This window comes from Microcaecilia unicolor, chromosome 11 (genome assembly GCF_901765095.1).
Source record: "Microcaecilia unicolor chromosome 11, aMicUni1.1, whole genome shotgun sequence".
Taxonomy (NCBI): domain Eukaryota; kingdom Metazoa; phylum Chordata; class Amphibia; order Gymnophiona; family Siphonopidae; genus Microcaecilia; species Microcaecilia unicolor.
The window spans coordinates 195161687-195184784 of record NC_044041.1 but is presented as its reverse complement, the minus strand read 5'-3'; the positions used below and the strand labels follow the sequence as shown (position 1 = coordinate 195184784).

Here is a 23098-nt window from a genome sequence, read left to right as displayed (position 1 = left end):
GAGTTCCTTTCTTTGCCTGAGATTGCAACTTCTCTGCTTGAATTTGTTCAGTCTCAGTAATATGGTGTCATTCTTACTTTGGGAGGATATGGGGTGCCCCTGTGGGCGGCAAGTCTATATGCGGGCACCTCTTTTTACATGATCGTATGCTGCACAGTGAGGGCCTATTCCAGCAGCCCATTTTTTTTTTTTTGGGGGGGGTGTTCCTCTCTGCTCTTTCTTTCCCCACCTCCCTCATTAAAGATTTTACCTTTACATAAGTATATAAGTATATGAGTCCTGATGTCGTGCATGCACAACATCAGGAGTCAGGACTCAGAAACAGATCAGCGAACGCGCCAGAGACCGGCACTGAAGAAGACTTCAGCTGGCGGGGGTTGGGGACTCCCGCCAGCAGAGGTGCCTGGTGGTGGCGGGAGGGGGGGGGGGTCAAAAGTGGCAGGGGGGGGGGGCGGTGGCTGAGGAGGCGGGCTATAATGTGTCCCCCTACCTCGGGCTCTGGACCCCTGTTTTAAAGATGTCTTTGATCTGGCTCAACTTATGACTGTCCCCTTCCCTGTAATCTTTTAAGACTGACTTGAGGCCTTTCCTAATTGCAGGTGCCTATACCTTCCACGCTCTCTGGGAGTGGCAGTGCCCTAAAGATATGATCCTCCCCCCCCCCCCCCCTTCTGTGTTTCCCTCTTTGCTTTCCTGATTTTAATTGATTTCATCCCCTCCTTCCCTTTGCTGACTTTCCTTTTTTTCCTCTTTGTCCTTCCCCCATCCTTACATTTTTAAGCCACTCAGACATTCCTTGCTGAAGCCTCTAATAAACTTGGAATGAAAACCTCAGATTCCACCTTCCAGGGAGCTCCAGGAATTACATCTAAGCTAAAAATGCATTCCTTCTGGTTGCTGATGTCTAGAATTTGAGGATTTCAGGAACCTGTGTGGCTGATTCATTGAAAAAGAATGTTAGGAATGAATCTCGGTCGCTGGCAGGTGTCCGCACTCCATTTCTCAAATGCCTTTCTTCTCTTTCAAGGGCGGATACGGAATTAGAGGGTCATAGGCAACCTGGAAAGGCACATACGGCTTTCCCATCAGAATTTCCTAGCCCAGGTGACCACTGGATTCCCTCAAGAGAGGATGGCCCTGTTCTAGGACAAGATCTTTGGAGTGAGACTGGTAGGTTATCGATGCATTTTTTTTCCTAATACTGAATTTTAGGGATGGTAAAAGATACTAGGCTGACTGTGCTGAAAGTTGTCTTCATTCACTGGTCAGTAGGAGAGGTAGGGGTGAGGGCTGAAATAACAGGAACTGGCCTACAGTGCTGTTATATCATAACCACTTGCTGAAGGAGTCAGCTCTAGGAGCAGGGGCGTATCTGGACTCCGGCGGTAGGGGGGGCCAGAGGGAGGGGGCACATTTTAGCCCCCCCCCGCCGCCGCCATTGCCAGAACGCCCTCGCCATTGCCAGATCCCCCCACCAACGACTCTCCAACCTCCCCATCCCCCGCCGCCAACCCTCCCCCACTGCCGTTGCTTACCTTTGCTGGCGGGGGACCCCAACCCCCCGCCAGCCGAGGTCCGCTTGCCGCCTTTAAAGATATTTCTTCAGCTGGCGGGGGTTGGGGTCCTGCACGTACAATGTGCTGGGACGTCAGACTCTGAACTGGATTGAACAGCTATCAACTACAGCACGGCCATGGAGGCCGAAGAAGAACTTTAAAGACGTTGAGTCGGCTGGCGGGGGTTGGGGTCCCCCGCCAGCTGAAGAAATATCTTTAAAGACTGCAACGGACCTCGGCCGGCGGGGGGTTGGGGGTCCCCCGCCAGCAAAGGTAAACAACGGCAGCGGGGGAGGGTTAACGGCGATAGGGGGGGTCCAGGGCGAAATCTGCGGGGGCCCAGGCCCCTATGGCCCCACGCAGATACGCCCCTGTCTAGGAGTGACGATCATGTTGTGTTCTGTGGTTTCTCTTCATGGGCCTGTAAGTGAGAGAGTACCGGTGCGATCATCTGTCCATAACTCAGAGCAGATGGTGATGATTTCTATTCATTATCAGCATGGAGTGAGCTACAGGTGAAAGATTTTCTCAGGGCTTTTTTTGAGGGGGTACTTGGGGGTACTGAGTACCGGCACCTTTTCCATTGTCTGCTAAAATTGACCCATGGACCCCAAGTTTTAATGAAAGAGCTCAGGTTCTACACACCAATTCTGCTTTTGCCATAGATTCAGTGACCGGTTGCAGGGGTTCTGGCTATTATGGGGTGGGGTCCCTCAGTGATCACCCCACTCCTGAAGAGTGGCCTAGCATTTGAGTACTGGCACCTTTCTTTGCTAGAAAAAATGCACTGGATTTTCTATTCCTTTGCCAATCCTCTGTATTGGTCCAGTCTTCCATCTCTGGTAAACCATAACAGATATCCACTGGATCAGAGCCTGTTCACGAAAGGTACAGTCGGCCTTCGCTGTATCTATTGTATGCTGCAAACTAGACCGGGCCTGGTACTCTAGACCAGGGGTAGGCAACTCCGGTCCTCGAGAGCCGCAGGCAGGTCAGGTTTTCAGGATATCCACAATGAATACGCATGAACTTGATTTGCATACACTTCCTCCATGGTATGCAAAACTATCTCCTGCATATTTATTGAGGCTATCCTGAAAACCTGACCTGCCTGCGGCTCTCGAGGACCGGAGTTGCCTACCCTTGCTCTAGACAAATGTATAATCTTGTGCCTGCCCTGTATCCCTCGCTTCAGCCCCTCTTGCAACCTATCAACTTGGCCTGGCTCCCCCCAGAGTTCCCTTTAAGCTGAGCGGGCATCCTCCACCTTCAGTCCTGTCAGTGGGGGTTGCGGTTTCACTCTCACTTTTTCAATAGTGAGGGACAGGCTGGCAGGCTCTGCAAGACTCTATGGAACCTGCCTGACCCTAGTAATTGAAAACACAGTATTGAAAAACACCACCCCCTACTGGCAGCAATGCAGTTGGAGGAACTCCCACTCAGCTTAGAGGGAACAGTGCCACCGGAGGCCCTAACCCAGCCCTGTGGCTGGCAGGATGAAGGGAGCTTAATGGTATGCTATGAGGTGGGGGGGTCAGTCTTGCGGTCAGATCTCGCAGCGCATTACCATGAGACTAACCCTAAGCAGAAAAGTAAACAACAATATTAATTGCCCTTCTTCTTGCCGGCCATGGGAGCCAAGCCACAAGGGTAAACACTAGCGAAGGGTCCCTGGAAGGGCAGAAACCAGCAGGGAGGGGATTTACATGACCAGCACTGTCTTTTGCTGCCCCCAGAATATTGGCATTCGTCACTTCCTAGTGCACCTATTGGTCCTGAAACTGTCCAGCAGCCTCATTCTGCCTTGTAAGGCACCTGGTTGGAATTTAAAACCTCTTCAGTTCCTTTGTCTAGCAGTAACTAGGCAGCTATTTCTGTTAAGGCTGGTATGATAGTTTTTTTTTTTTTTTTTTTTTTTTTGATACTTCTCTTTTATTAATTTTTAACAATCATATACATTTATGAGTGATAATACACTATAACAAAATCTTACAACAAAGAAATAATACATTCAAAAAACTCAATAATATGTTACCTATCGTCCACAAAGATGGTATGATAGTTTTAATGGGAGAAATGTTGAATATACTGGGTAGGTAAAAGCATAGGTGAGCACTTTTGAACTTGTGTAATTTGCAGTGAATTTTCAAAGAGGCAGTACACTTTTGCATATTCCTTTGAAAATTTGCTGATGAAGGTACAAATGTGACTGTACACTGTGCCCCTATATTACATGTGGACAGAGAGATACTACTACTACGATAAATCACTTCTATAGTGCTACCAGTCGTACGCAGCGCTTCACAATTGAACATGAAGAAAAAACAGTCCCTGCTCGAAAGAGCTTACAATCTAAATCAGGACAGACAGACAGGACCAATAAGGATAAGGGTAGGACAGACAGAAGGACACATAGGAATGATTCTAAATGGAATGTTGCTACTATTGGAGATTCTGTTGCTACTATTTCAGATTCTACATGGAATGTTAATGTTGCTATTCCACTAGCAACATTCCATGTAGAAGCCTGCCCTTGCAGATCAGCAACGTGGCCGCGCAGGCTTCTGTTTCTGTGAGTCTGACGTCCTGCACATACGTGCAGGACGTCAGACTCACAGAAACAGAAGCCTGCGCGGCCGCGTTGCTGATCTGCAAGGGCAGGCTTCTACTACTACAAATCATTTCTATAGCGCTACCAGTCGTACGCAGCGCTTCACAATTGAACATGAAGAAAAGACAGTCCCTGTTCGAAAGAGCTTACAATCTAAATCAGGACAAACAGACAGGGCCAAAAAGGACAAGGGAAGGACAGACAGAAGGACACATAAGGATAAGATAAAAGTTACAAGTCAGGAGTCGAAAGCAGCATCAAACAGGTAGGCCTTTAGCCCGCATTTGAAGGCGGCCAGGGATGGAGCTAGACGTAACGGCTCAGGAAGCCCATTCCAGGCAGAAGGTGCGGCGAGACAAAAGGAACGGAGTCTGGAGTTAGCGATGGAGGAGAAGGGTGCAATTAGGAGAGATTTGCCTAGTGAAAGGAGTTCCTGGGAAGGAGTGTAGGGAGAGATGAGGGTGGAGAGGTAGTGAGGGGCTGCACAGTGAATGCACTAGGGACAAAGCTACACAAATGCATTTGAAAATATAACTTTATGTGCATGGTTTGCTACCCCAAGCTAAACATGCCTAAGGGGATGCGTTTTGCTGAATTTTGTGTTGAAAAAGAACAAAATATTTTCATTTCCTTTTGAAAAGTGGAAGCCAGCCTCAATCACTGCTGAGAAAAACTCACTTCTTAAGCAAATTAAAAACAAGCGACTGAAGGCACATTGCAGTGGGTATTTATTTTCCTGTCCACGGAGAGCAGCTGAGGCGACAGAGTGAAGTGTCTTGTCCAAGATCACAGGGAACATCGGAGGAATTTGAGCCATAAACCTCCCATGTTTCTCAGCCTGCTGCTCTGGCCATTGGGCTACTCCTCCACCCCAAAGCCATACATAAAATGGAAGTGTGGACTCAGTCCCAAAGGGGAGAGTTTGAAAATTGCTCCAATATGTTTTATCCACTAATGAAATAATAAGAAACAGATATAAAGTCTGTCTCCAAAACTCTCACCTCCCTTCCCTCTTACCCTTCACATTGGAATATTTAACTGCACCATGCTTGCAGCTTCCAGATATTTAAATATCAACTATAATGCACACATAAATAAATAAAATGATTTGCCACATCTTTATCTGAAGAAATTTCATCAGCCTTCCTTTCACTGATTTTCACACGCACTAATACGTGATCTAAATATCCTGATGTTCAATACTGAAAGTTTAGTCTTAGTTAAAGTGAAAGGAAGCATTTCCTCCCAAATGTTGTTGGTCATTTCTGAGAATGATCAGTACCACAGTTGATTTACTTGTATTTCACTAATGACTGCATATTTCAGCATTATACATCACAGGTGTTGAGTTAAATGCAAGCACTGGTTTCACTCAGTTTCTCCTGAAGAAGGCCTGCAACTTTCCCATAGTGGACAAAACCCACCTACCTGTGTAATATTTGTCTCTAAGACCTGTACAGACAAGAGGGATTTTTGCTGGTATGGAAGAGCTATGTTTAATCTGACGGATTCCGTCCTCTACAGGTTCCCTGGGGGCCAGTTGGGATGCTGAGAGTGAAGAGCCTGAAAGCCCCAGATCTGGAAAGGAGCCAAGGACCTCTGGCCTCCAGAACAGGACTGAGCAGGGATCGGGGACAGTGGAGCAGAAGAAGGAGGGGACGGACAGGCAAGAGGACCTGGTATGATACATGTCAGTGTAGCACAGTGATATGGTCCCTGTAATAACTTGTGGGTTGAGATTCAAAGCGAATGATTGATTCATTTTAAATTATTTTATTTATTAGGATTTATTTACTGCCTTTTTGAAGGCATTCACTCAAGGCGGTGTACAGTAAGAATAGATCAAGCATGAGCAATAGACAATTACAGCCGTAAAAATATTCAAAAATAATACAAAGTGTGGCATGGTATACTATTTACAATGTCAACACAATACGTAATAGAACATTATAATTGATAGCGAAGGGTAAAGCAAAGATATAACATATAGAAGGGTAAGAAAGTAGGAAGAGTGTAAGGTGATTGATTTAAAGAAAGTTGCACATGAGGCCAGAGAAATAGTTAAATATTATCTCAGCTACAGTAGGAATGGATAAACATGTCCTGCTGCAAGTCACTCATGTGTGAGTGAGACTAATGAGTTAGTTACTTCTTCCAATAAAGGCCTGGTTGAAGAGCCAAGCTTTCACCTGCTTCCTGAAGTACAGATAGTCTTGTGCTAAGCAGAGCCTTTCAGGCAGGGCATTCCAGAGTGTGGAGGCTACTCCGGAGAAGGCTCACTTGCGGGTATCACATCCTGTAATGTCTTTTGGAGAGGGTGTGGTTGGGGATACCCCATGGGAGGACCTTAGTGTCCTTGCAGGTGTGTAGAGGGTCATCCTGTTCTTCAAGTACTCAGGGCCATTTCCTTTCAGGGCCTTGACGATCAGACATAGAGTTTTACATTTGATAAAAGTTTTAAATTGATTTACTTATTAATTATTATCTGGTTTTAAGCAGCCAGATTCCATGCTCATGGGGAATGTAGCCAAGCTGCACTTAAAAAAAAAAATAATTCTTTATTTGTTTAGGAAGCCTTAGATACTTGGTTCTGTGAGCTCTAAAGTCCAACAGGGTCGATATTCAGTTGGTGGCCTTATGCCCAGAAATTCACTGCTGGGCCATGTCCCTGCTTTGCAGAGCCAGCTAATACAGCGAGATACTCAGCAGTTAACCGACTATGGCAAACCACATAAACATAGGCCCGACTTTTAAGTGGTCCTATTTATACATTTGCCTTGGTAAGTCAAGTGCTAAATGTCATCACTTAACTGTCCAAATGCTGACTCTGCCCCCAGCTGGTTGAGCGTTAGGTGCTAACCAGATATTATCAGTGACACTAACCGGTTAAGAGCTGCTGAAAATGACCGGTTAGCCCCAACAGGCCATTTACCCAGCCAGGAGCCGTTTCCAGCTGATTAAATCCACTCCTACCCTACGTAACATAATAGTTAACCATCTCTCTGACCTCATGTGCAACTCTCCTTAAATTAGTCACTTATTTTCTAGCTCCTCTTACTCTCTTATCTATCTATATGTTCCATTTGTTGCATTTGTATCCCACATTTTCCCACCTATTTGCAGGCTCAATGTGGCTTACATTGTTCCATCATGGCGATCGCCAATTCCAGAGTGATAGATACAAGTGGTATTACATTAGAGATCATGATTGGCGTGAGTAGATTAAACAGTCAAGTATAAAGAGTTCATATTCGGAATTAGAGAGCGTGGTGGTGTGTTAAAGTTCATTCGTGGTAGAGTAAACTTTGGTGGACAAGTATAGAGAGTTGGGTTTTATCTAGTTCAGGCTTGAGATTCGTTGTCTGGTAGTTAGGCTATATCGTTGTGGTATGCCTTATTGAACAGGTTGGTCTTCAGTGATCTCTGAAAGTTAGTTAGGTCGCGGAGTTTTCTCACGGCAAGAGGTAGTGTATTCCATAGCTGCGTGCTTGTGTAGGGGAAGCTGGATGCATATGGTAATTTATATTTTACCCCTTTGCAGCTAGGATAGTGGAGATTCAGGAATCAACATTGTAAGTAGTAACTATGCCATACTTTGTATTGTTATTTGAATATTTTTACTGCTGTAATTGTCTATTGCTCATGTTTGATCTATTCTTACTGTACACCACCTTGAGTGAATTCCTTCAAAAAGGCGGTAAATAAATCCTAATAAATAAATATATTTTGTGAGAGTAGAGGAGTAGCCTAATGGTTCATGAAGCAGCCTGAGAACCAGGGCAACTGGGTTCAATTTCCGCTTCGGCTTCTGGTGACCACGGACAAGTCACATAACCCTCCATTGCCCAATAAACCACTTTGATTGTAACCACAGAAAGGTGGTATATCAAATCCCATCTTCTTTCCCTTTCCTTGCTGAATATACACCCAATTCTTGATAGTTTTCTTCGGATTATCAAATAGTGGCATAGCCCTCATATTAGAAAACTCATTCAGAGATTTGCCTTCAGGAAACCTCCCGAGATGGTCATGTTTCAATAACCTGATCAAGCTTTCTAAGATGAGCGCTGTGCCGTTATCGCATTTAAAAATGGTGTTGGAGAAATTTGAAAATTGAAAAAAACGTGAAAAATAATGTTAATGGACCTATGAGGAATTGGGTGTATATTCAGCTAAAAACTATATTACTGAATCCACCGTCTGATGGTCCAACTGTCATTGAGAAAGGGTGGGAAAGGGAGTAGTAAGTTTTGATATTGTGCTTTTCCAATTAGTTATATCATTTTGGATGCCACGTATGCTTTTCATAATTTGGGCACTTTTTTGGGCTTCTCACGTTGATATCTGATTCTAAAATCAGGTTCATTGTGTACCGTTTTCAGACAGACCCATTTACCGGGGAAAATCCTAGTTTTACCCAGCTAAATGGCTTTGAAAATTGTTTTGAAAAATCATTCAGTGTTACCTGTTAATCACCCTCCTCATTTTCTTGCTGACATATTGAGATTTATCCTAAAAGGCTTTTAGGTGTTGTGGGAATGTTTCACATCATCAGTCCAAATTGGCACAAACAGCTTATTTGCATATCTGGGCAGTGGCCAATGGCAGAGGAGCACCTTTTTCATTGGCTGATGTCCCAGTCCACCTACTGTGCCCTCTGATCACAGGGTAGGAATGCAAAATGGCATGGACTACATTAACATGTTATTTGCACAGTATTGTTTCCTATGCAGAACCCTCTGATCACGTGGCGCAGGCAAGCGAGGGCGCTAGTCCAGCCTCTAGCTCTCGCGTTTGCTTTCAGTCATTGGCCCACTGGACTGCTAAACTACAGCAGCTAAATTCCACAATTAAAGTGTCACCATGCATTTGGTAACAAGTTAAAGTCTTTAAACAACTTATGGTGTTATGCAAACCAGGTGCCCTGTGCTTTTCTTCATGTGCCAAACAGGGGAGGCGGAGGCCTCAGGCGGCACTCTTTAGGAGCGGCATCTCGGGGGAGGGGGGGTGGCTTCGCGGCATTTAACTGGTCACGGTGATGTTCCAGACCCAGCAGTAGCAGCAGCCATTCCCATACGTTGCCCTGCCGCCGCTGGCACCTGCTTCTTCCCTTTACTGCGGCCGCCTGAAGTAACTTCCTGTTTCACTCAGGCAGCCGCAGTAAAGGGAAGAGGTGGAGCAGCTTATGGGAATCGTTGCCACTGCCGGGTTTGGAAAGTCACCGTGACCAGGTAAAACACCGGGGGGGGGGGGGGGGGGGGGGGGGAGGGGACACGCGGCATGCAAGCCTGCCTCAGGCAGCATCTTGCTTTGGGTCTCTTCCATCCAGTGCATTTTTTTTAATATCGAAAAAGGTGCCAGTACTCAAATGCCAGGCCACCCTTTACGGATGGGATGATCACTGATGGGCCCCACTCCACAATAGCCAGGCCCCCTGCAACCAGTCATAGAATCTATGACAAGGCAGAATGGTTGTGTAGACCCTGAGCTCTTTCATTAAAACTTGGGGTCCATGGGTCAATTTTAGCAGACAATGGAAAAGATGCCGGTACTCAGTACCCCCTCAAAAAAAGCCCTGCTTCCATCACAAAAGCTGTATATCGCTGTAGTGCACGTACTGTATGCTGCTGTTGTGTACATTGTTTGCATGATACACTTGCAGTGAGTAGCACACTGATGCTCTGCTGTCAGTCCCTGCAGTTTATTGCAGGTCCTCATCTGTATCTGCAGATCTGATCCAATGCTTTCTCTCTCTTATTACACAGGAAAAAGCCCGAAGTAAAGCCAGACAGAAAGGTGAGCGAGGCGGCCCTTGATCCTGTTTGCTTTGCTGGACCAGGATGCCCCAGTTTGTCCTGGAGCCGTGGCAGGAGATTAAGCATGTTCAGGGTGTGGCCAGACAACGTAATGGTATTCACGTGTGGCACATGCATGGTGTGTAGTGCCAGGCCACAATACTTGGCTAACACAGTCACAGGAAACCCTGATACCCTGGAAGCTCCGCTACAGCCCCAGTCCTTTAAAATCCCTCTCTCAGACCAGGCTTTACTTTTCCCTCCTTAGGGGTGGCTACCAGGCTGAGCCGGCGTCGAGTCTCTTGCCGTGAATTGGGTCAGGCGGACTGTGATGGCTGGCTCTTGAAAAAGAAGGATCATCCGGGCTTCATGTCCCAAAAATGGAAGCGCTTTTGGTTTGTCCTGAAGGGTCACTCACTGTACTGGTATAATAATCCAAACGTGAGTATGTGATATGGGGGAGGGGGGGGGGGCCTTGTCCTGTCAGAACAGGGGTCCACCTTTACGGTGGGAGGGGGGCAAGATCTCTCGCTGGAGAGTAAGAAGGAAAAAGCTAAATACTATGTTTTCTTAATCTCTGGGCTTTATTCATTGTATTCTTTGTCCAGGATGAAAAAGCAATTGGATTGATAAAGGTTTCATCTTATAAACTGGAAAGCAGCAGAGAGCCCAAGAAGAAGTAGTGAGTAATCTGGGATGTAGATGAATGAAAACTTGCAAAAGATTTACATAGTGCATGCACTGCGATGAACTCACCCTCAGCAGGGTTGCATGGCTGGGACTGCGTGCTGCAGGGGCTGTAAGACTATTGGAAGCTGCACGCTGCACAGTTGTGGGGTACAGGGCCAGTCCTAGCAATTGCAGGGCCCTGCGCAGACCAGTTCAATGGGGCCCGCCACCATAAGCCATCCATAATTTATCAGAGTTTTTAAAAGGAGGTTTAGAGCTCTCGGAAGCCCACCTCACCCCGTACCTTGATGTGCATCCACCACGTTTCAGTAGAGAGCAGCAGACAGCGATTTTCATATCCCGTCAGCTGCCGAGCCCAGAGCCTTTTCTCTGCTGCATCCTGCCCTTGCGGACGCAGGAAGTGACATTAAAAGAGGGTGGGACGCACCAGCGAGGAGGCTTTGGGCTCGGCAGCTGACGGGATAGGAAAATCGCTGCCGCTGCCTGATGTTCTCTACTGAAATGTGGCTGCACATTAAGATACGGAGCAGGGAGGTGTTCCGAGACAGAAGGACAGATGTTCCAGAGATGCGGGGCCCTGTGCGACCGCCCCTGCCTAAGACCGGCCCTGGTGGGGTATATGTTGCAGGCTGCGTATTGCAGGGGTGCATGATATGGGGAAGTATATTTTACGGATTGCATTCAGCTAGGGGAAGGGAATCGGAGAAACCCTCTGGCCTCATGTTTCCAAGGGCTGTGCACTGCTGCAGTAGCCCCACCCCTGATGTCTGACCTCATAAGAGCATAAGGATGTAAGTTAAGCCACGCTGGTCCTGATGATTTGGCATCTCCAGTCTGTCAGTTTGTTCTATTACATCTTTCATGGGAATTCAGTCAAGCCAGGAATCGTAGCGAGATCAGCACCATTCTGCTCTTCAAGATCTTGATGAGACTCCTCCCCAGAGGCATAGCCAGGTGGGGTGCAAGGGGAGCAGTAGCTCCCCCAAATGGATTTTGAATGAAATGGCACCTATGTGGATTGGCCGTTCAGCCTTGCACTGGAGCCTGTTTTACAATAGGTGTGCTCCCCCTGGTGGCAAAACTTCGCTACGCTTCTGCTCCTCCCCCCCCCCCTCCCCCCCAATTGTTCTGTCATGGGAAAGATCAGGGCTCATTCTGGGTACTATCCTTCTCTGAGTCTCATACCTTCCTAGACTCAAGTCCTGCATTCAGCTTCGGTTTTCCCATTCTCTCCCTGCATGAACCCGTTGGAGACCATAGTTTCAGTCAGATGTTGTAATGCTTCATGTCATGTCTGGATCATGACATGTCAAGGAAACTTGGGTAAAGGGAAGAGGGTATTGTTGGATGTGACTTCACCGGCCTTCACTCTGTTTCAGTGAATTCCAGCTCAGCCATCAGAAGTACAAACCCTTCGTGTTTGCAGCCGAGAGTCTGTCTGATATGAGCAAGTAAGTTTAACTGGGGTTGGCAAACCTCTAGATCCATTCTTACCCTGCAGCTGCCCTGTCTGCACTTGGGGAAGGGGAGAAGGGTGGAATATTCTCTTGGCCGTGTTCTTGAAGGTTAGAGTGGAAAAGGGGCACTTCAGTCTGGTTCTGGGGAATGCCAGCTCTCTATGCAGTATAATGGCTAGAATTTGAGACTCTGTCCAGTCTTCCACATTGACAGAGAAAGTCTTCACAGCAGACCTTTTGGACGTCTCTGGGCTTTATGCTGTGGTCAAGACTCGAGCTGGCGCCCGCCAACAATAAACTTCTCCTCAGAGAGAGGGGAACAAGGTTAGGAGCAATTGATTCTGTGGTTTAATGCAGAAACGAGTGCTGTTTCTTTTCCAGATGGGTAATGAATTTGATCGCGTCAATAAGAAAACACATAACACAAGCTAAACAGCTTCATACTGGGGAAGAAGGTGAGAAGACAATGTGCTACATTGTCGCCAACATTATTTTATTTATGTATGTACGTAATGGACAGAACACAACTCTTCCGTTGTACGAATTCCCTAATGTGGCTGTGTCACATGAACTTTATCTTACCACAATATCACTTTGTATTTGTTTACACCGGAGTCTGCAAATGCCTCTCTGGTCCTATGTAAGCCACATTGAGCCTACAAATAGGTGGGAAAATGTGGGATACAAATGTAACAAATAAATGTATTTAGCATCATTTGGTAAACCACCTGTCAAATTATAAAATCAAGGTGGCTTACAATAAATAATTAAAACCGGATTTCAAAAAGCACTCTCCTCATTATTCAGAACCATACTTAGCCGACTATCTCCCACTGAATATCCCCGGTCAGGGGCTAGCTGGTTATATCACGTGATATAACCAGCTAGCCAGGGATATTTATTGCCAGTTAAGCAGCCACATGTGGCTGTGTGAATAGGTGGAATATCTTTGGCCAGTTCAAATGTAACCGGCCAGTGTTGAATATCGCCTTGGCCAAAAATGAACCAGAAATGGCCAGGCATTGAATGTCCGAGCTCAGCTCTGACCACGGAAGGCAGCCCAGCTACCTCCTGCGGTCTGAATATCAGACCCACTGAGACCACGAGCGTGCATGCATGGGGGAGCATTAGAAGCCTAATGTGTACGTGCAAGGAAACACGGAGACCCTGATGTGTTCACATATAGGGGCTGCACCTATATTCTGCTTCTACCCTCTCCCTGCGTCACAGCATATGGGGGCCTCAAGGAGCTACTGACTCTGAGGTCAGATATGTTTTCTTTTTCATCCCTCACAGATTGTTACAGTGAGACTGAGGCTGAGGACCCTGAGGATGAAACTGTGCGGCAGGGTTTTGAGGAGGTGAGAGATTACCTCGCTGATTCCTTTCCCTGCCCAGATGCTTCTGGAATGCGGAATGGACAAAGGAGGCTGGAGGCAGGAAAGTGATGTTCAGTCCCTAAGATCAGCCTTTCATGTGCGGTTGTTTCCTAACAGGGCCAGGAGAGGTTGCTTCATCTTTCACACGCTGTAAAAGGAACAAACTCTGAGAGCAAACTGAGCACCCCCTACAGCAGCCCCATCGCCACTCGAAGAGCAGATGACAGGGTTGCAGCTGAGCAGAAAGTACCGGCAGGTAAAGGAAAACTCCTCTCAGACTTCACACTGGACCCCTCCTCCCCTTCCCCCCCTTCCCCCCCTTCCTATATTCAACTCATTGCCCTCCTCCCTTTCCCATGCTTGGTCACTCAGAGCGCCATGCTGAAAGCAAACCGGGCTTGCAATGTTTCATTTAGTCTGGTTTTATACAGTCTAAATGAAACGTTTTATTGTTGCTAATGCACGGAAGCTTTTGATCACTGCTTTATCGTGCACGGAAGCAGTGACCAAAAGTCTTATGCTAATGAGCTCACTAACAATTCTGTGCATGGAAACTCCCATCCCTAAGGACTAAGCTGTAGGTAGATTTTAGTTGTTAGGGCAGGGCGACGGTTTCAGCCATGTCTGCCTTCCAACTTCTCCTCAGGCGGCAGCTTCTTCTCTCCCCCCACACACTTACCCCATCGCTTTCTATTTTCAGCCACTCCGGAAAGGTTTTCTTGCTTCCCCTCCCCTTCGCTGGACATGCACACAAGAGCTGGGTCTACCAACCAGGAAGTTTCGAGCCCTGTATTTCTTTATTACACAGTGTCTATACCACGTATTCAAACTTTCTAGGCAGTTTACAGTTTTCACATACACAATAAAAACAGATTAATAACCACACTTGGTCTTCTAGCAAAACTAACAAAAATCGCCAATGCTCAACACTACCATATAATTTGCATGCTATTAGTGTTGAGCATTGGTCGCTAAAAAAAAAATAAAAATCAGTGCTTCCCGCCCACCCACTTTGGGGCTCAGGCCCACCCAGTAGTAGCACACCTATGATGTGACTGGCAGGGATCACCAAGCCCCACCAGTCAAAAACTCCCAACAACTGTCCCTCCTGCATACCTTGTAAATAGCAGATATTCGCCTGCAGCGAGCAGCGGCTGATACATACTGCTTGCACCAGCCCCACAGCCTTCCCTCTGATGCATTCCCACCTATGCGGAAACAGGATATTGCATCAGAGGGAAGGCTGTGGGGCCAACATGAGCAGTGTGTATTAGTTGCTCCTCACTGCTGGTGAAAATCTGCTATTTAAAAGGTATTTGGGGGAGGGGGGATGTTTTGAGAGACCATATGGATGCAGGCGAGAGAGGGAGAGACCAAATCACTTGTGGGACAAGGCGGAGTGCTTCTGCCCATCCATCTTGGGCGCAGGCCCACCCAAAAGCGGGTGTTTGGCTACACCCCTGCCCCCCCAGTCCTTCTCTGCTGTAGTTATACTTACAGTCCTTTTATCAGATGGATTTTTCTGAAGGTTAGTAGGACGCTTACTGACCTGTCCTTTCTGATTCTGTGGTTGTGGCTGCCACTGTACAGATGCTGAGGATGATGACGGCATTGAGGCCCTGATCAAGTGTCTGAAACAGGGCGGGGTTTCTCTCATTGGGACGGAGCAGCTTCTCACCAGAGAGCAGTATCGCAAGTCCTTTGTTAAACGCAACAAGAACCCACAGATCAATGAGAAGGTGCATGCGGTGCGGGCCATGCAGAGCACACTCAAGGTATGTATGGGCAGAAACAGCAGCTTTGCTTTTTTTTTGGGGGGGGGGGGGGGGCAATCCAATCCCCCCACACCCGCAAACACACACACATTGCTTCTTGTGCCTCCAACTCACATGGCCCGGCAGATTCTGCCCCACTTCTGGAACTTCATCCTCCCTCTGAGCAAAATTAAAAACGCAGGGGTCAATATATTTAAACCCTGCTGAGCTGACCAGCTGCCGATAATCTACTATTATTACAACTACTACTTATCATTTCTACAGTGTTACTAGATGTACGCAGCGCTGTACACAAAACACGTATGAGACAGTCCCTGCGAGACGGAGCTTACAATCTATTCAAGACAGACAAACAGGACAAATAAGGGATTAGGGAATTACTTTTAAAGTGGGAATGATAACACAGACATGGGCACTGAGTTAAAAGCAGCCTCAAAAAGGTGGGCTTTTAGCCTAGATTTGAAGACGGCCAGAAACGGAGCTTGATATACTGACTCAGGAAGTCTATTCCAGGCATATGGTGCAGCAAGATAAAAGGAACGGAGTTCTGGAGTTGGCAGTGGAGGAAAAGGGTACGGATAACAGGGACTTACCAGAGCGCCTGGGGAGAAGTTTAGAGATAGGTAAGAGTGGAGAGGTACTGAGGAGCTGAAGAGGGAGCCAATGAAGTGACTTGAGGAGAGGGCTAAGGTGAGCCTAGTGACACTGGTGGAATATAAGTCGTGCAGTAGAGTTTTGAACAAATCAAAGGGGAGAGAGATGGTTTAGTGGGAGACCCGTAAGAAGTAAGTTGCAGTAGTCTAACCATGAGGGGATAAGAGTGTGGATAAGGATTTTGGTAGTGTGCTCAGAAAGGAAGGGACAAATTTTGGTGATGTTGGAGAGAAAGAAATGACAAGTTTTAGCAGTCTGTTGGATTTGTGCAGAGAAAGAGAGAGGAATCAAAGATGACCCAAAGATTACAATCTAACAAGATAGGGGGGGATGAGAGTGTTATCCACAGAAGCAGAGAATGGGGGAAGAGGAGGGGTGGGTTTAGGGGGAAAGATAAGCTCAGTCTTGGCCGTGTTCAGTTTCAGATGGTGGTGAGACATCCAGGCAGCCGTGTCAGACAGACGGACTGAAACTTGGGCCTGGATTCCTGCTCAAGTTTCTGGTGTGGAGAGGTAGATCTGGGAGTCATTAGTGTAAAGATGATACTGAAAACCCTGGAAGGATATCAGAGCACCAAGGGAATAAGTATAGAGAGAGGAAAGAAGAAGCACTGCATTGTCACTGAATATTTCTGTGAACCAGCCATTCCCTAACTGGCTAGGTTAGAGGCAGTCTGGGGGCGATCCATAAGAACATATGAATAGCCGTATCGGGTTAGACCAATGGTCCATCCAGCCCAGTATCCTGCTTCACCTTCTGTTTCTCTTTCTTTGGTTTCAGGCTAAACTCTCTGAGCTCCAAGTCCTGAACCAGGTTCTGGACAACCCAGATTTGACCTCGGAGACATTCAAGAAATGGAAACTGGAGCATCAGGAACTGTACAAAGAAATCCAAGACCTCTGGGTTCAATACCCGGGACTGACTCAAAGTGTGGAGCCTGACTCCAGTGATGAAGAGATCCTGGGGTCACATCCGCAAAGCCCGTGAAAATGCCTCTGGGCAGAACTGAGGAAGAAACCGCTGGTTAGGGTTCTGTGAACAGCGAGACTTCGCAGGTGTCCAGAGGCTGGGGGATCTCTTGGGTCAGAGAACCTCTTTTGAGAAGCATGGGACATTCTTGTATCTCTGTGACACTTCTTGGAGTCTCGGGGGGGGGGGGGGGGTGAGGGGTGGACAGAGAAAAACTGATGATACAAATATACTGCAATATTTTTGTGAAAATGCAGTTAATACCCGTGGATGTGCTTTTAACATCTTTTTACCCTTTGTGTGCAAATTGGGTTTTTCACTTCTTTTCATCAGTGAACTGGAGCTGTCACAGTGTGCCGGTCGCTGGCTTTTCTTTAGCTGTATGCAATGTTTAGAAATGCCAGTGCGTTTTTTTTTCTAGCAAAAAAGGAGCCGGCATTCAAATGCTAGGCCACCCTTCAGGGGTGAGGTGATCACTGAGGGACCCACCCCCACAACAGCCAGGCCCCCTGCAACCAGTCACAGAATCTACGACAAGGCAGAATTGGTGTGTAGAGCCTGAGCTCTTTCATTAAAACTTGGGGTTCATGGGTCAATTGTAGCAGAGAATGGAAAAGGTGCCAGTACTCAGTACCCCCGAGTACCCCCTCAAAAAAAGCCCTGGCTAGGGGCAATGCAACTTTCCTTGAAGCTGTATATTCTGTTTAGTTGTCCTGATTTGTGTGTTATACACAGTGTGTTTTTCTAGCAAAAAAGGTGCCGGTACTCAAATGCTAGGCCACCCTTCAGGGGTGGGATGATCACTGAGGGACCCACCCCACAATAGCCAGGCCCCGTGCAAGCAGTCACAGAATCTACGACAAGGCAGAATTGGTGTATAGAGCCTGAGCTCTTTCATTAAAACTTGGGGTCCATGGGTCAATTTTAGCAGACAATGGAATAGGGCCGTAGCCAGACAACAGATTTTGGGTGGGCCTAGGCAAGAAATGGATGGGCACCAAGTGTTCTACCCCCCCCCCCCCCCCCCCAAAGCAAGTATCTCAGTTGGCGGGAAAACACTTCTTTCCACCTTGATAGTCTTCTGCAGGCATGCGCTGAAAACTGAGCATGTGCAGAGGCTGGTATTGTGGAGAGTAGCATTTTCGTTACCATCAGGGGGAAGTCTTCAGCTGGCAGACCTTGGGATCCCCACTAGCTACCGCTAAACGTGTGCTACTGTTGGGTGGGCAGGCCCCGCCCCACCTGTGGCTATGCAACTGGTACTCGGTACTCCCAAGTACCCCCTGAAAAATAGCTCTGAGAACTACGCAAACTTAGGTAATCAGGAAAGACTAAAACAATTCATTTCCAGTGATGGAATCTATTATCGGGTGCTCTGGATGGTGGGGGTCAGGCTGTCTTCTCCACTGATATCCTGCAGAGCTGGTGCAAAAGTAGCAGGGCACTCTAGGCAAAATATCAGTCTCCCCCAAGATTTTTGATAGTCATCACACAAAAAAAAGCCTTAAAAAGGGAAAGGGACTTGATCTACCACCTCTCTGTGGATTTTGCAACTACATTCAAAGTGGTTTACATATATTCAGGTACTTATTTTGTACCTGGGGCAATGGAGGGTTAAGTGACTTGCCCAGAGTCACAAGGAGCTGCAGTTGGAATCGAACCCAGTGTCCCAGGATCAAGGTCCGCTGCCTTAACCACTAGGCTAAACGAAAATATAGGTTAAATGATTTGCTGATGGTTATTTGTTGCTCTTTCCTGCCTTGAAGCCACTGCCCTAGGCAACTGCCTATTCATGCATAATGGTTGGGCTGACCCTAGTACAATGAGGAAGAGGAGACAGCATGAGGTTAAAAACATGTTTATTTGTTACATTTCTTGGTGAGGGAAAGAATCTTTCACTGTCTTCCACTTTTTTACATTCTAGATGGCTTGTTTGATGCATCTGCCAGTCAGTTAATATTTCACAAGTACACAAGGTAATTATTAATATCCATGGTGGGTCAAGTTTTTAAAAATACTGTTTGAATATTATTTTTAAATTTCTCACACAGTTAATTACATAACTTGATAAGATCAGATTGCTGGTTGTGAGCTTAGATCAAGATAACTTTGTTGGCATGACAATATATTTATCCTGATAGAGAATTTAAAACAAGGGACAGAAGGATGGACCAGTCTACTATCTGCTGTCACCCTGCAGAAGTCCTGCTTACAGTAATTTAAAATATCATCCTTATGCAAAAAATACATCTTGCTGTACAAAATAAATAAATTCACATCACAAGCTTTGTATGTTTTCACCTAAGTTATTTATATATTTTTTAAGCACCACTGCAGAGGGGACTGTGAAAATTGCTCTTACAGTATCTGACAGAGGCCCCGATGCTCAGCGGATTAGCGCTGGACTGCTGCCGGCGCTAACCTGTGCAGAATGTTCAGAAGGATTTAGCACAGGAAACAATACACACGCCAGAGATGACCGCAATTTGTATTTAAATATATGCAAATGGATGTTGATGAGGTCATTTACTATTCTCTCCAAATGCTGAGAGAACAGCGCACAAACCCTGCTCAGAACTGGCATTGGTGGGTTTCAAGAGAGGATATCTTATGATTTTTCTGCTTAAGATTTTCCAGTTTTGTTTTGTTTTGGAAGCAGGAGAAAGCCTGTGCAAGCCTCTAAGAACTGGCACTTAGAAATCAAATGTATGTGAGTCCGAGCAAACCCGAAAGTGAAAGCACATGTTGGCGTCTGTTTTCTGCAATTAAATATAAGTCTTTCAAGTGAAAAAAAAAATTAGAAAAGCTTACATTTAAAGGTGCAGAAAAACAACACCAATGTGTTGGGCAGACTGGATGGCCCGTGCAGGTCTTTTTCTGCCGTCATCTACTATGTTACTATGTGTGCTTCACTTCCGGGTTGGCCTGGTGCATGCACACAAGAGACTTGCTTACCATGAAACTCTTGTGCGCATGTGCCAGGCATATTTCTCCCACTTACTTAGGGTTACCATATGTCCGGATTTACCCGGACGTGTCCTCTTTTTGAGGGCTTGTCCGGGCAACCGGGCGGGTTTTGCCAGCCTGCCCGTTTGTCCAGAAATCTGGACAAATGGGCAGATTGCTAGCCTCCCCTCCCCTTACTTACTACTGCCCTGGTGGTCTAGTGACCTCTTCTGCCTTCGGGGCAGGAAAGAGCCCCTCTTTCCTGCCCGGAGCGCTGCCCTGCATGCGTCCTTCCTGTTAGTGATCTCGGCACCGATTCAAAATGGCCACCGAGAGTTGAAGTGATCTCGCGAGACTTCAACTCTCAGTGGCCATTTTGAATCGGCGCCGAGATCACCAACAGGAAGGATGCATGCAGGGCAGCGCTCCGGGCAGGAAAGAGGGGGCTCTTTCCTGCCCCGACGAGGTCACTAGACCACCAGGGCAGTAGTAAGGTAAGGGGAGGGGGGGGGGTGGTGACGGGGTGTGCGACAGGGTGGAGGGGAAAATGTGACGGGTTGAGCGAAGGCGTGAAAGGGGGGCGGGGTAGGGTGTGTGGTGGGGGCGGGGTATGTGTCCTCCTTTTTGGGGGACAAAATATGGTAACCATACCCTTACTTTCAGTTTCATAGTGCTCATATAATTTGAATTCCATTAGCTCTGAGCATTGGAGTCTACGTTTCTACATTATTCCTGCCCTATGGGGTGGGTGTTGTTCGCTTTAGTGCCGGAGCTTTGAGCAGTGGGGCCAGAGAATGTGGAAGACCTGAGCTAGGAATTGGAGGTTCCATTATGCTTCTGACTCTTTATTCTGACATGAGGGTATTAGGTGAAGGCATGGCATGGTCTTATAGATAATATAAAGACAGCACTTTCTTCATGGGTCTATTAGTCCTTGTTAAGAGGAAGGAAAGAAAAGGAGGATAAGTACATAAGTAATGCCACACTGGGAAAAGACCAAAGGTCCATCGAGCCCAGCATCCTGTCCACAACAGCGGCCAATCCAGGCCAAGGGCACCTGGCAAGCTTCCCAAACGTACAAACATTCTATACAATCAAGCCATTGTGACATCACTAATGAGGTTGGCTCTTATTGGTGGAATGAGCCACTATGACATCACAATAGGTTAAATCACTGCTCTATGTAATAAAAGGGAGCCAAGTAGAGGACATAAGTACATAAGTAATGCCACACTGGGAAAAGACCAAGGGTCCATCGAGCCCAGCATCCTGTCCACGACAGCGGCCAATCCAGGCCAAGGGCACCTGGCGAGCTTCCCAAATGTACAAACATTCTATACATGTTATTCCTGGAATTGTGGATATGGTAATGCCTCTGAGAGACCTTTGACGATTAAGATGATTAAAACCAATCAAAAACAGGAACACGATGATACTCCTTACAGCAGCCTCTCTAGCACGGCATCTGCTGGTGAGTGGAAGAGGGTAACATTCACATAATGTCAGCCAGCCCACTCTCCTCAATAGACAAACCTATTTTGTCTTTGCCATAATATCTGGAGGCAGGTGGGGTAGCTCAGCTCAGAGCTGATGCCGTTTTGTCTCAATAATTAAAGGAACCTTGTCAGACACATGTTGCTCAGTAATGAGTCAGGACCAGCCCTGCTTCTATGCTATTGATTGCACCGTCCGCTTCCAGATCTTTTCACTAATGTATAGTCAAAACTGAAAATCCGATCAAAGGTGCATTTCAAAAATACATATTTTATAGAAAACTGTCTTTCCAGTTTGGCACTAGCATTGTGGCTGGATCAAGTAACGATACACCATCCCACTCTTGATCAGGTCACTTTTGGCGCTAACCATGTTATTTCAAAACTAGTAACATATCACTAGGAAACATATCTACTAATATGCAAAACACTGGCAGCTGATATACTGGTGCATTTAAGGGTTTTAGAAAATCTTGTTTTGAAACTGATAAACTTTAATGGTGTTAACGAATAAAGATAAGAAAGCAATAAGTACACAAAATCTTAACGAAACAACCAACCTGCTAGGCCTTGTTATCTCCACTTGATTTATTCTCATTTCTTCTCCTCAATAATCTACTTCATAGGGGGCATCAGGGACCCCTGGAGCACCTCTCTGCTTTTGCTTGTTGAAGCAGAGGGTGAAAGCCACCCCTGACAGAAGTTTTGTTGTCCCTCCAGCCCAGCCAAGGTAGAGACATGTCCCCAGCTGGAACTTCTCCTGATTTGGCACCTGGGAGCTCTTGAGGTTCTCCAGATGTTGGTGAGTCATGTAGGATACAGCTCCCAAATATGCTCCCCCACAGAGGATCAGTATGAGGCCTGCCACACCAATGACATTTGGACTAGGCTTGGGGGGATCGGTCCACCAGTGGATCCCCAGATTAGCTATCCAATAACCCAGGAGCCCTCCCAGTAGAGACAACACAGTCAGTGATCTGAGCATGTGCATGAACCAGGATACAGCGACTTCTTCAGGGATGGCCTGACATAGTTGACGTCGTCCGTCTAGCAAATGGTTCACCTCAGTACAGGACTCCCAAAGACCATCAAAGAAGGATACATCTGAAGAGTAGCCAGGTCGTGCATAGAACTCACGCCAGTGTGGTGAGACTGTGGCTGCCAAAAGAAGGACCCAACCCATGGGAGCCAAGATCAAGCCAACCACAGCAGTGCAGGTCAGCATGACTCCACTGAGCCTCCAGAGAGTGAGATGAGGGGTTCCTCTACGGTGGAAGTTCCTGCAAAACTGGTGGGAAGGAAGAGGCGGTAGAAGAAACACAGCCACAGAAAGATCGTCTTGGTTGCACTGCCCTGGTCCCTCTCAGGCAAATCTTTTCTGCAGTCTGGAATTTAACCATTACTCTCTTTATCTTAGGTGAACATTACCTTACAGGTGGAAACAAGTGACCTATTGACATTTTACACCGGTCGTGTTATGAATTCTTAACTAGCAAAGAGCTCTAATCATTAATATATTACATGGTGTTGTGGTACCTGTGGTGGACACTGGATATGTACCTGCAGGGGGCTGTCAGAGGGGGTCTATAATCTCCTAATGGAGCCAGGAGCTCCCAGCCCCTTATTTATGTCCATGTTTTTCATATGTAGAAATGCTTTGAAAATAAACATTACACTCTTTACAACTGACACCATAGATACACTTCTCTGTTTCCCCTGTGCTTTGTAATACGAACACCAACTAGCTCACTGGCAAATGAAAGCTTATAGAAA

General features: G+C 46.7%; 2 protein-coding genes across 2 annotated transcripts in view; one reads left to right on the top strand and one right to left on the bottom strand.

Annotated features, from left to right (window-relative positions):
- CNKSR1 (connector enhancer of kinase suppressor of Ras 1) overlaps positions 1-17369 on the top strand; it is a 42350-nt gene extending 24981 nt beyond the window's left edge. Inside the window, exons 11-21 of the mRNA XM_030219416.1 lie at positions 1028-1170; positions 5692-5846; positions 9933-9963; positions 10231-10403; positions 10571-10644; positions 12032-12103; positions 12491-12564; positions 13406-13470; positions 13606-13744; positions 15079-15263; positions 16698-17369. Coding sequence (XP_030075276.1) covers positions 1028-1170; positions 5692-5846; positions 9933-9963; positions 10231-10403; positions 10571-10644; positions 12032-12103; positions 12491-12564; positions 13406-13470; positions 13606-13744; positions 15079-15263; positions 16698-16904 — 1318 coding nt within the window. The 3' untranslated portion in view covers positions 16905-17369. The remainder of the gene's footprint in view (positions 1-1027; positions 1171-5691; positions 5847-9932; positions 9964-10230; positions 10404-10570; positions 10645-12031; positions 12104-12490; positions 12565-13405; positions 13471-13605; positions 13745-15078; positions 15264-16697) is intronic.
- A 4422-nt stretch (positions 17370-21791) lies between these two features.
- Positions 21792-22825, bottom strand: LOC115480353 (claudin-1-like). The gene has a single exon (XM_030218987.1). It carries the CDS (start codon positions 22548-22550, stop codon positions 21933-21935), a length of 618 nt encoding a protein of 205 aa, XP_030074847.1. The 5' UTR covers positions 22551-22825; the 3' UTR covers positions 21792-21932.
- Between the last annotated feature and the right edge of the window lie 273 nt (positions 22826-23098).